This window comes from Daktulosphaira vitifoliae, unplaced genomic scaffold, assembly GCF_025091365.1.
Source record: "Daktulosphaira vitifoliae isolate Bord-2020 unplaced genomic scaffold, ASM2509136v1 Scaffold_3, whole genome shotgun sequence".
NCBI classification, from domain to species: domain Eukaryota; kingdom Metazoa; phylum Arthropoda; class Insecta; order Hemiptera; family Phylloxeridae; genus Daktulosphaira; species Daktulosphaira vitifoliae.
The window spans coordinates 10,872,070-10,885,277 of NW_026099574.1; the positions used below are offsets into that span (position 1 = coordinate 10,872,070).

The 13,208-nt window shown below is 30.8% G+C and overlaps 1 protein-coding gene across 1 annotated transcript; it reads right to left on the reverse strand.

Moving 5' to 3' along the window:
- Positions 1-3,299: 3,299 nt before the first annotated feature.
- Positions 3,300-5,089, reverse strand: LOC126902036 (uncharacterized protein DDB_G0283697-like). Its single transcript, XM_050679059.1, has 2 exons — positions 4,802-5,089; positions 3,300-3,887 (listed from the first exon to the last, which is right to left on the reverse strand). Exons 1-2 carry the CDS (start codon positions 5,087-5,089, stop codon positions 3,300-3,302), a joined length of 876 nt encoding a protein of 291 aa, XP_050535016.1.
- Between the last annotated feature and the right edge of the window lie 8,119 nt (positions 5,090-13,208).

Here is a 13,208-nt window from a genome sequence, read left to right on the forward strand (position 1 = left end):
TCCCATTACTTTGGGGGTGGTATGCTGAACTAAAACTTTGTTTTATTCCTAGTTTTTCACACACTAATTCTACTTCCTTATTCCTAAATGGAGTCCATCTGTCGCTAACAAAAATGGAGGGGGTACCATAAGATGTTATTATATCCATTAAAAAGTCTATTGTGGTTGCTCCATCGGCATTAACTACTGCCATTGCAAAAGCCATTTTTGTCGAACTGCAAGTCGCTACGATCAAATATTTTTTCCCTTTAGATATAGGTAACGCACCTAGATAATCGAAGCAAAGACGAGAAATAGGTTTTGTTGATTCTAACTGAATAGGTTGTATTAGTCCGGGTTTTTTACCAGTAGGGTTTTTAATAAGCTGACAAGACATACAAGATTTAATGAATTTAGTTGTATCCTGTATCATAGTTNTTAATGAATTTAGTTGTGTCCTGTATCATAGTCGGCCAGTAATATTTGGTTTTTAATCGGAGTAAGGTTTTACTAATGCCGAAATGTCCGGAAAGAACTGACTCGTGATACGATTTTAATACAACATTAACTAAAGTTTTTGGTATTACTAATAAATTCTTTATTCCTTTGGTTGACCACTCTTTGAAAAATAATAATTCATTTTTAAAACAATACTTTCTAGATTTTCTTTTGTATTTTGAGTCATTTTCCCCTTTAATTGCTGAAATTATTCCCCCACAAAATTCATCTTTTAATTGTTCCTCTTTAATTAAGTCAAGATTTAAAGTGTCAAAGTTAATGTTATCATTATTTTCGTTTTCTAGAATATCAGTGATTTTTAAAGTGTCTATCGGTAACGCGATAAACAATCTGCTGCTTTGTTCCAAGATCCGGGTTTGTGTTTAATTTCTAAATCGAATTCAAGTAATTTAAATATAAACTTAGTTACTCTTGATGAAGGATTTTTCATTGTTTTGTAAAATTGAAGGCTGGAGTGGTCACTATAAACTACGGTTTTCCTACCTACGAGAAATTCTCTGAAATAGTTTAAAGCATAAACTACAGCTGACATTTCGAGTTCGGTTGTTGAGAAATTTTTCTCGCCGCCTTTAAGTTTGCGAGATGCGAAAGCTATTGGGTGATTTTTACCATCAGGGCCTTCTTGTTCTAATATCCCTGAGAGCCCCTTTAAAGATGCGTCTGTCGTTACAAACACAGGATAATCATCGTTAAAATGAGTTAGTACTGGTGTTGTAATTATAGCTTGTTTTAAAATATCAAAAGCCTCCTGGTGGTTATCCTGCCAAACAAATATTTTATCTTTTTTTGTTAAGTCCGTTAATGGACTGGAAATTTTTGCGAAGTTTTTAATAAATTTCCTGTAATAGCTCGTTAAACCGACAAAAGCTCTGACATCGTTTATTTTATGTGGTATCGGAAATTTTTTTATTGATTCAATATTTTTTTCTAATGGCGTAATACCTCTTTCAGAAATTTTGTGTCCTAATAACTCTATTTCTGAACTAAAAAATGAACATTTGTNTTGTGTCCTAATAACTCTATTTCCGAACTAAAAAATGAACATTTATTTGTTTTAAGTTTAAAGTTTGCCTCGTCAAGCCTAACAAAAACTTGTTCTAATCTTGACAAAGCTTCTTCAAAATCCCCACCAAAACAACATATATCATCTAAGTAAACAATTATTGTTCTATAAAGGTAATCACTAAAAACATTATTTATTATTCTTTGAAAAATTGGTCCTGAATTTTTAAAACCTTGGGGAATTCTTTTGAATTGATAATGTCTGAAATCTGTAATAAAACCAGTTTTGTACCTGTCTTCTTCTTTTATAGGACACTGAAAATAACTTTGTGTTAAGTCAAAGTTAGAAAAATATTTAGCTCCCTCAAGACTCCTAAAAAGATCTTGTGACCTTGGAATTGGGTATTTATCACTAATAGCTTGTTCATTTAATTTCCTATAGTCTACTAGAAATCTATACTCTCCCGTATTTCCTTTTGGTGTTAAAAATACTGCCGCCGCGTAATTACTTCTGCTCGGCTCAATAATATCAGATTTTATCATTTCGTCAATTATAGTTTTTAATTTTTCTCGTTGAGAAGGGGACACACGATATGGCGGTTGAAAAATTGGTTTGTCTGATTTTAACCTTATTTCGCACGGTTCAACATTAGCGCAGCCTATTTTAAGTGGATCTGATGTAAATAAATGTTTAAAACGCGTAATTAATATTTTTGCTTGTTTGCGCTGAAAACGATTTAAATGGTTAGATATTTTAATAATTCTACCCTGATCGTCTCTCACGTCGTCGTCTAAAACGATACCGTTTGTATTTAAAATGTTATAATTCTTAAATGCTGACGTAGCTTCTGTTTCGTTCGCGAGTAATTCTCCCATAATAAAACCTTCATGTATAGTACTATTACNAGTACTATGTCGATTTGAAAAATTGTAAACAGTGACCTCATTCACTTTTTGTAATATTTTAGTTTCTAGTGTCAAGCCTTTCTCTCTACCTAAGCGTTCCGATGGTTTTATAACATCCAAATCTGTNGTTTTATTTTCTCGCGTCACATTAATCTTTACTTGCCTTCTGGTTTTGGGTGCTATTGTTACATTATGAGAAGAAATTAGTTTGTTTGTACCCTTTTCCTTAAGGTTAAGACTAGCTATACATTCTGAATTTTTATTTTCATTAATATTACATGTTTTATTGTAATTATACCAAATTTCGTCCATTTTAATTGAATTATTTTGTTTACTAAATTCTATTTCTTTAGTTTTAAAATTAATAATTAATTGATTGTCAATATTAAAATCGTTACCCAATAATAATTTACAATTAAGCCCTACAATTACATATGCATTAATAAAATATGAATAATTATTTATTTTTAGTTCTAAGTCTATTCTTCCTAACTGTTCTAACTCCGTATTATCAGCTCCCGTAATAATTACTCTATCTTTAGGTTTAATAAGTTTTACATCATCAATTAATGTTAAATCAACACACGAAATATTAGAACCTGTATCTAAAATTGCAAACCTTTTAAAACCATTGAATTCGACTTCCATTGATAAAACTCTACGTTCTCTTTCGGCTTCTAATTTTTTTTTAAGGTATGTAATATCGCTGACTTCCTTTTTTTTTCCACTAATATATTTTTTTATTCTATAGATATCTTCATTACTATACCAACTCTCTACAAATTTTATATAATCTGACTTCTCTTTATTTATTATACTTAAAAATTCTTTACTCTCATTATATTTACAATTATTCCGAGTCAAATATTCGGGATTTTTATTTGACTCGGACCTTATACGTTTTTTTGAACGGTACACTTGTCGGCATAATGACCTACCTCTTTACACTTAAAACAAGTGACCTTACGTAAACCAATCATTTGATCGTTATTTTCATACCTACGAAATTCTGGTGTTCTAGACCTTGACCGTCTCTCTCTGCTGTTATCTCTATTATATGGTGATCTATAAGACTGTCTATCGTAGTCCTCACGTTTAGAATAGCGATTGTACTCATTTCTATCATTACTAAAATCTCTGAATTTCTTGTTACTATCATTTCTTTCCTTAGAAAATGATCTATCTCTACTGTATCTATCGTACCTTCTTTCTAAACTTGGTTCTCTACTACCGTAATTCTTTCTAGGGTATGGGCTTTTGTCTCTATAATTAGGTCTATAGTCTGCGTATTCTCTATTTCGCTCATAGCTCTTGTCTCTGTTATACTTACTATAACTATTATTTTTACAATCTTCAAAATATACTGACCTGTTAGAATTATTACCTAAAACTTGAATATTTTTTATCTCATCGCTAAGTCGTTCTATTTCTCTTTTATAGTCCCTATCTCTTCTATCTAACTGTCTCCTTAAATCTTGAACCTTGTAAGGTTTCAGCCAAAACAGAGGGCCTACTAATTACCCACTGCCCAGGGGAAACACTGGACAGTGACCTAGTAGCCGCGCCAAACAAGATAGTACTCTTTGACGGAGCTACTAGGTTTTGATAAAAACAAAAAAAAACCAATATTAATAAAAATGAGGGAAAAGTATGGAGAAAAAAAAAAGAGGCCATGTATAATATAACAACATTTTTTTAATTATTTAATTAAAAAAATTATAATTACTATTTTAGATATAAATATATTCATATGAAAGAAGAAAGAAAAAAAAAAGGAGGTGCTTGATACACAAATTAAAAAGGGGGGTTTATTGACGTTGTACTTATTGTTGTTTTTGATTTTGAGGAGTGCCGGCCCACCACCGGGCATAGTTGTGTCTCACATCGTTATCATCATTAGCATCATCATCTCGACGTTTTGTTTAAATAAAAAAACGGAAGACAAAAAAAATATGAACAGCCTGGTTGATACAAGTCGACAGCAGATCCACTCGACGTTTTATTTTAATAAAAAAAAAACGGAGGACAAAAAAAATACAAAAAAACGTGGTTTTCAAAATAAAAATTATATGAAGAAAACACGAGTTGTCGCCTCGACAGTATAGGTGAGAAAAAAAATTCATTGTCGCGGCATTTGGATAGTGGCCGGTGATCATGATGTCGCCGGGTGGTGGGGGTGCCAACTTTGAACTGGTTCATATGGAGAATACAAAAGTGTAGGGATGCACTGTGTGCGATCAACTGTCGCAACAAACCGGGTACTGACCATTGGATCGGTTGACTGGTATATAACCTAATTTTATAATTGGGGACATACATAATACCTAATGCACACACTATTAACTGATAAGATTTATTAAAAAAAAAACTCGTATAAATTCTGCAACATTACAACCTCAAGTTCTCTTTCTTTTGAATATTTATCTAGTTGAGATACCTGTCTATTTATAATGCCTGTGTATTCACTGATACCAGCGGCTCCTCTATTGTTTATTCTAAACTGCATTAACTCAAACTTTTTCAAGTTATCTTTTAAATTTTTCAAACTACTATTATCATGTAACGAAATAGCATGCAATACTGATTCTTTTAGTCCTCTTAAAATATAAGTACATATATCTTCTTCACTCATTTGTTTATTTAACTGTCTACATAAGTTTTCAATTTCTGATACATAACTCATAACTGACTCTGACTCTTCCTGCCTACGTTTTTCCAGTTTATTTTATGTTTTATTTTATCACTCTCATTCCATCTATTAATTTCACTTGTCTTTTCATACTGTCTGAAAAATTTTCTTACGTCCTCAGTATCCGAAAAATAATCTGGTTTCATCAACCATTTTTATTAGACTCCATACTTGTAATATTTGAATTTATTGTTTCTATGCAATTAGTTAATGAAAGTAAGTCTAGAATTTTTCCCTCTGTTAAGTTATTACGATTACCCGGTGTTTGTTCTTCTATAAAGGTTCTATTTAAATCGTCTATATCTTCATAAAAATGTTCTTTACCTGAACCCTCTAATTTATTTTGATCATCCGACGAAGCGTTATTAATATTATTATAAAAATGACCCGGTTTTGTAATATCGCTAGTATTCGCGTAAGAATGATATTTTTCTTCAATAAGGATGTCTGATAACTTTTCACTTATACTTTCAAATTTATCTTCTACACTTGTTTCTACGTTACTCTCTACGATTATTAGTTTATCATTAGAAGAGGCATGAATAACTTGCTCAATTTCAGCTGGACTTAAGTTAGGTTTTATATCTGACAATTTAAGTTGCGCTCTAAAGTATCTAGCTAAACGTGTTCTTAAGTCATTTACGTTTCCTAATTCGTCTAAGTTTTTACTTTTACACAAATTTATAAGATCATCTTTTTTTAATGAATATATATCACTAATTTTGTTTAATTTAAATTTTTGAATTTCATTAATATTCATAATAAATCATAATAATTAAGTAATCAAATTAATATTCTAGAAAGTCGAAATTAATTTTTATTTAATTTATTGAACTTTTTTTTTTCTCTTTTTTATTATTAAAAAAAAGAAATGATGTTTATATAAAAAAAATTTGTATAATTATAAAATTAAATTAAAACTTAGATCTTTTAAAAATGTGTAAATGGTTTTTTGTTTTTGTGGTCAGTTCATTAAATAGGTCAGTCAATTGTGATATACCGTCGTCTAAAATATTAATGAGTTCCTGGTCAGAAAATATTATGTCGAAAGCAAATGTATCTAATTCTGAATTAGTATTATCCTCAAAAATTTCTTTTAATTTCTCCTCTATGTCCTAAATATTACTCATACTATAGACATATGAGAAATTATACATACACACACAAAAAAATTTTTTCTCTGAGGAGATTTTTAAATTACTAAACTTAATAACTAAATAAAATTATTATATATAAATATATTTTGCACTAACCTCGGGTCTTCCGGTTAAATATTTCAAGTAATCCTTGTATTGTAGTGATCGACGGTTCAACTTATTGACGCGAAATTACACACACACACAAATTTCGATGCCACGAAAAAAAACTTCGAGGGGTCGTGTCGGTACGAACCTCGAGTTGGGCGCCAATTTTATGTCTNCCTTTCTACTGATAATAGTATTTCTATATTAAATCTTATGTATTGTCGTACGTCGGTAGTGCCCCAACTTAGACACAAAAGTTTAACACAAGTTTATTAATGTTTTATATATATATATATTGACGACGAGTTCGTCGTTCGAGCTCTTCTCGAGTCCTCCCGTTGGATAAACTGATCAGCCCCAATCTCTCTAATTAGTGGACTACTAAAGGGGTAGAGTTTAGATCCGTCAGCACAGTCTAGCTCAAAAGTAGCAGACTGAAGGGTGGCTCCTTGTCAGCCACCAGCACAACTACCTTTTTACTATACCCACTGAAGGAGGGTAAGCCCAAACACTAGCCAGCTCGTACACTAATTATTAAGATTGACTAAAGGACCAGCAATACAACCTAGACTCTAGCCGCACAAACACACAAAAATTCCAAGAACACGGTGAATATAAAATATTTGCGCTAAGCCCAGATTTTTAAATAGTTATTTTATTTACGAAATGTATTAAACACAAAGTCAAATATAATATAAAAATTTAACACAAAAATTAATTAAATCTGTTACGTCGCTATTTAGGGGTTTAGCCTAAATGCCCGTCAACAGTATTCTAAGGGACTAATGGGGGATAACTAGCTAGGCTATATCTACCTTAGGTACTGAAGTTTCCTATTTAATTTATATTCCCTTAGAGGAACTACCAAGGGTCGCACTACAATATATATATATAACACTTTAGGTTAACAACGATATAAATAAATATTTATTAAACAATTAAAATATTAAATAGATAATACAACCTGCTGGACACCTAGAGATGATATAATCCAACAGGGAGCTGACGGCGACACACACACACACTATAATATACGGGGTAGCAAGTTAAGTTAATTATTAGACAAGTAGTGATCGCGAAGATGGTAAAAGGTCAACTGTTGATAGGGATATCTTATTATGGCACATTGGCTGTGAATTGCAAAAAGTGTTGATGTGTGCAGTCCGCCCTCCTGTTAGTATTGTTGTATGTCACTGTGTTAATTATATATATATATATATGTATATTAAACGGTACAACGATGTTATGGGAGACAGAGATATGGGCACATGCAAATGTGATCGTATCAGTTGCTCCCCCTACACTTAAGGTCTGACCCTAGACCTTATAACAAAATAACTTTGGTAAAATGGTGCTATGTAGGAAAAGAAAAAATTTTTTAAAATAAAAAAAAATTTGGAGGGACATTAGTGTCGTAATAAGAACCTCTGGGTTTTTGATGTCCACACTCCTTAATTCACAAGCTTTTGAGCGTTGGAGGAGCTTCCTTCGTGTGGGCTCTCAATAGTCGGCTACCAAGCGGTTCCTATGAAAAGCCCGGCCCTGTCGTCGACTTCTTGAATAGTCTCGGGGCCCCAAAGAGTATTCTCCGTGTTCTCGAGGTCTGTTCAGAACACTAACGCTTATTATTAAAAAAAAATTTAATAATTAAAAGGGGATGTTGGGGTACCGAATACAATTATAAGCAATGCATGCACAATAAATGATAAATGTTCATGAATTAAAAAATAATAATAATTTAATGTTATTTATGACAATAAAAATAATAAGCTAAGTTAACCTAATGTATGTAGCCAAAACGTTGTCAAAAACTTGCATACATTTACAATAGGTCTCTTAAATTAAGTTAAGCATGCTCGATAATAGAACTAATTGTATACAATAAAATAAATGCGAAACACAGTGACCATCTCATAAAATTCAGTGTCCATTTATTATATAAAAAAAAAAAGAAATAAACACAATAGGGTATTCTGAATGAGGCTGACTTGCGCCTTAGTTGCGGGACGATTATTTTATAAAAGTTATACTATAATAAGGGTAGCCGTAATAACGGCTGTTTAAAAGACCACGATTTTGCTGCTGTAACAACTTAGTTAACTTGTATATATTAAACGTGCATGTCGAATTGATTTTATAAAGAAATAATTTATTTAATAATATTAGCTGGCTCGCTCTATTAGTATAAATTGTAGTTATATAAGTAATGGCTATTCAATAAGGTCATAATATGTTATACAAAGGGATTTATTGTTGTAAACATATGAATAGAGTCCGTTATTCAAATTTGTCACGTAAGATTATAGCTAAGATTATAGGGGATTATGTGGGGATGTGGCGACCGTTGACTGTATAGTGTTGTTCATTTTATGTTTGACCTATTTGTACTGAAGATGCCTGGAATGTTATATTGGAAATCATGTTTGGTAAGTACCACAATAAAATAATTTTTTAAATTTAATAATAATAACCAAGGGTTTCATTTGCCACAAATATTCTTTTAAACCCAATTTTATAAAATCCGATACTATTACTTTTTCAAATAGATTATTTAGAAGTAAATTTTCTTAAACCTCGTGTATCGTGCATTTTATATTACCTTATAGTATCGAATAGAAGTAATTTCATAATATATAATAAATAAAGGGAAGTCGGGCTAAGCCGATCGAAATAATAAATGTTATGTTATAACATTGTTTGTTAATTAGAATAAAATTATGCCATTATAAAAATATGTCGATCTAGTCGAACGGAATAATAATAATAAGCCATAAGTATCAAAGTAAATAGTTAATTAAAATTAACATTATAAGTAAGCCATAATTTTCAAATAAAATAATTCAAATATGCCATAACGTAATGCATCGGACTGGCCGAAAATAATAATAAAATATATATATATATGCCACAAATTAAATTAATTAACGGACTTAATAATAATAAAATATATGCCAAAATCAAATTATCGGATTTACCGAAAATAATAGTAATAAAAATATGCCACAAAATCGGTTATACCGAATAAAATAATATATAATAATGTTCCAATGAACTAAGTGGGACTTTGCCGAATTTAAGTAAAAATATGCCACAATATAATAAATCGGACTTGCCGAATATAAATAAATATATGCTAAATAAACAGACAATGCTGTAATGTGGCTGGGGCCCCAAAATAATAATATAATAATAATAATAATAATAATAATAATAATAATAATAATATAATAATAATAATAATATAATAATAATAATAATATAACAATACTATATATTTCAATAGCAATAGTAATAAGGACTTAATTTTCTAGCTAGAAATTACTCACCCAATGGTTGACAACAAAGGGCGGATAGAACATAAATATGCACGAATCGTGATAATTTGATGTCTCGGTGATCAAGTTGCTACATACGAAATTATACGAAGATGTTGAAGTCGTGGTTTGGATGTTCTATGAAAAGGGACTGTGGCTCAAAGTAAAATGACAAAAGTCATGGTAATGGTCGTGACATTGACCGTGGCTGTGGCGTGGCGGTGGCGTTAGTGATGACTGGCTATGAAAAATGGCGAGATGGCAAAATGGCAATTAGGTGAATGCAACGTATACACTATAGAGGTTAATAATTGACCTAGTTATTCGATTACTTGATTATCTGACTCAAGGATAAACAAGGGAAATTAGGTTTTAAAATATTGAACTAAATAGTTATATAGGAGTAAGTCTACAATAATCAAATTTTATTCAAAATAATTGAAAATNTTTTATTCAAAATAATTGAAAACTACATATATTATAAAATATATATTTTATAAAACTATATTTTACAGGTAGAATGATCGAGATGTAGATCGTAATTCAAAGTAGAGAGATCCTGTGACAGCGAAGAAGTCTTCGATAGAATTATTGATTAAGATGACCCGTCGAATGAACCTCAAAGAATGATTTCATTTGAATGAATACNCTCGAAGAATGACTTCATTTGAATGAATAATTAAAAGATTTTAATTTAAGTAGTTTAAGCAATTTTTAGGATATAAGATTATATATAAGTAATTAGTATATAAGAGTAACACGATTGTTCATACTAATCCTTGTATCCGACAGGGGGTAATTTTAAAAATGAAGAGTGTCTAGATTTTTTAAATGTAACCTAGGTAATTAATCAGATTTATTGAATATTCTCTACAGTCGCCACTGGGGTAAAGTATTATTGTCAATAGCAATAACAAAAATTTTTTCTAGAGTCATAATAATTATTAAGTGGTAGGTAAGCGTATTTAATATAAATAGTGTACTTCAATATAGCATTTTACTCTTAAACCATCTTGGATTAAATAAATTCGAACATATTAGAACAAAAATAAATTATAATCAAATTTTTAAGAATTTTTTAAGAGTTGAAACAGCACATATTATAATATTCGTTGNTTTTTAAGAGTTGAAACAGCACAATATAATAATATTCGTTGGGTCTTAAGAAGCGAAGAGCACCGTTGTCGCAATAAGATCAATTTTTCGGGTGCGTTATTACGCTGACCTTGCCTATAATTTATGTTAGCATAGATAAAAAAAAGTAACAATATCGACAATAATTATTATACACCTTATAATTCTTATATTTTCGGAAAATTTTTAAATTGTAATTATATTGTCATCTCAATGCTATACATATTTTACTATTTTAGTGCTAGCCCCGGCCCGAGATTTGACGGGATTTTATATTCTAGAAACGAAAGGTTTTAAACTGGTCTACGTGAACATGCGACTCGACAAAAATATTGTTTTTTGGCAGATTTATCAAAAAACTATATGGACCTATTTTCTTTAAAATAACATAAGGGCCTTCATACCTATCTGAAAATTTATTACCCTTTACCGGGACTTTAACTAAGACTTTGTCTCCCGCTTTAAACGAGTGAAAATTATTCGATGATAATAGTTTTTGTTTAGTTTGTTCGGATTGTTTCTCTAATAATTGGGGTAATGATTTTCTAATATGTTTGATTTTATTAATTTCATCGATAACGTTCCCATCGGAAGGGGGAATTAGTGCAATATCAAACATGCTTTTAGGATTATAGCCGTGAACTAAATAAAATGGCGTATAATTTGTAACCGAATGTATTGAAGTATTATAGGCGTATACAACGTATGGTAAATAATCTACTCACTTATTGTTATCCTGAACGTAATGTGATATCATGTCTATAACTGTTTGATTTTGCCTCTCCACCTGACCTTGTGAAGTAGGCTTATACGGAATTCCGAATTTTTTGTCTACCCCAAAAGCGTCCATTAGGTCTAAAACTGTCTTTGACGTAAAATGAGTTCCATTATCTGACCTAATTATCCTAGCTGGACCAAATCTTAAGAATAAGTCTAAAAGAAATTTGTTGGTACTACGCGCATTGGCATTTGTAAATGGTTGAGCTACGCAAAATTTTGATAAACGATCAGTAGCTACTAAAATATACTTATAAGATCTCGATTTTGGAAGGGGACCAACATAGTCAATAATTATTTCACTCATAATCTCACACTTGTCTAAATCGTATCTCCCTACTTTCGGTGGCTTACTTTGTTTATATGGTTTCCTCTTTTGACACCTTTCACATGACAGAACATATGACTTTATATCTTTTCTCATTTTTGGCCAGTAATATTTACTCCTAATTTTGTTTAGTGTTTTTGAAAAACTGATATGCCCGCTTAATAAACTATCATGATTATCAATTATTACCTGTTTAATAAACTTTGAAGGTAAAGCTAGTGCGTATACAGGGATTTGTATAATTATTGTTTTGTAATATAATATATCATTATCTTTTATTTCGTAATTGTCGGCCTTATTTAAATAAAACGAATTTGATGAGATAGGGTTTTTAATAGCACCTATAATGTTATTCAAGTACGCATCGTTTGCTTGTTCTACAGCAATATTAATAGGTTGAACAAGATTTATTTTAAAAATATCATTTTTAATATTCGAATTTAAAATATTAATTAGTTCACTTGAACTGGGATAACGCGATAGATGATCCGCGGCCCTATTAAAAATACCTTTTTTATATTTTACTTCAAAATCATAGCCCATTAATTTCGTTCGTATCCTGTTTACAACGTTAGATTCAGTTTTTATGTTCATAAAACTTGTCAAGTTTTTATGATCAGTCCAAACCTCAATCTTCCTACCGTGAACATATTGCCTATAGTGGGTAAACGCGAAATGAATAGCTAAAACCTCGAGTTCCATTGCGGAATAATTGGACTCGGCGGGCGTTAATTTTTTAGACGCGTAAGAAATTGGATGAATTTCGTTGTTATCGTCACGTTGTTGAAGTATAACACCTAGACCTAATTTACTAGCATCTGTTACTAGTATAGTTTCCAAATTTACGTTAAAATGCGCGAGGAGTGGAGGTGTCGTAAGTTTAGACTTTAGCTCTTTAAATGCTGTTTCATGTTCAGTTAACCATTTAATTTTTTCATTTTTTGTTTTAAATTTACCCTTAGTCAGATCTGTAAGAGGTTTTGCCAGTTTACTAAAGTTAGGAATAAATTTTCTGAAATAATTAGCGAGTCCTAAAAAACTACGAAGTTGTTTAATAGTGTTAGGGGAATGGAATTTTTTTATCGATTCAATGCCCTCATCGGTTGGCCTAATGCCTTTCGAATTTATGATATTACCGAGTACTTGTATTTCCTCGTATCCGAATTTACATTTTGATGGCTTCAATTTTAGATTATACTGTCTAAATCTTTGTAATGTTATATCTAATGAGTATAAATATTGATCGAAAGATTTTCCAAAAACTGTGCAATCATCTAAGTAGCAAATATTATTTTTATAAGTAAGACCTCCCATAA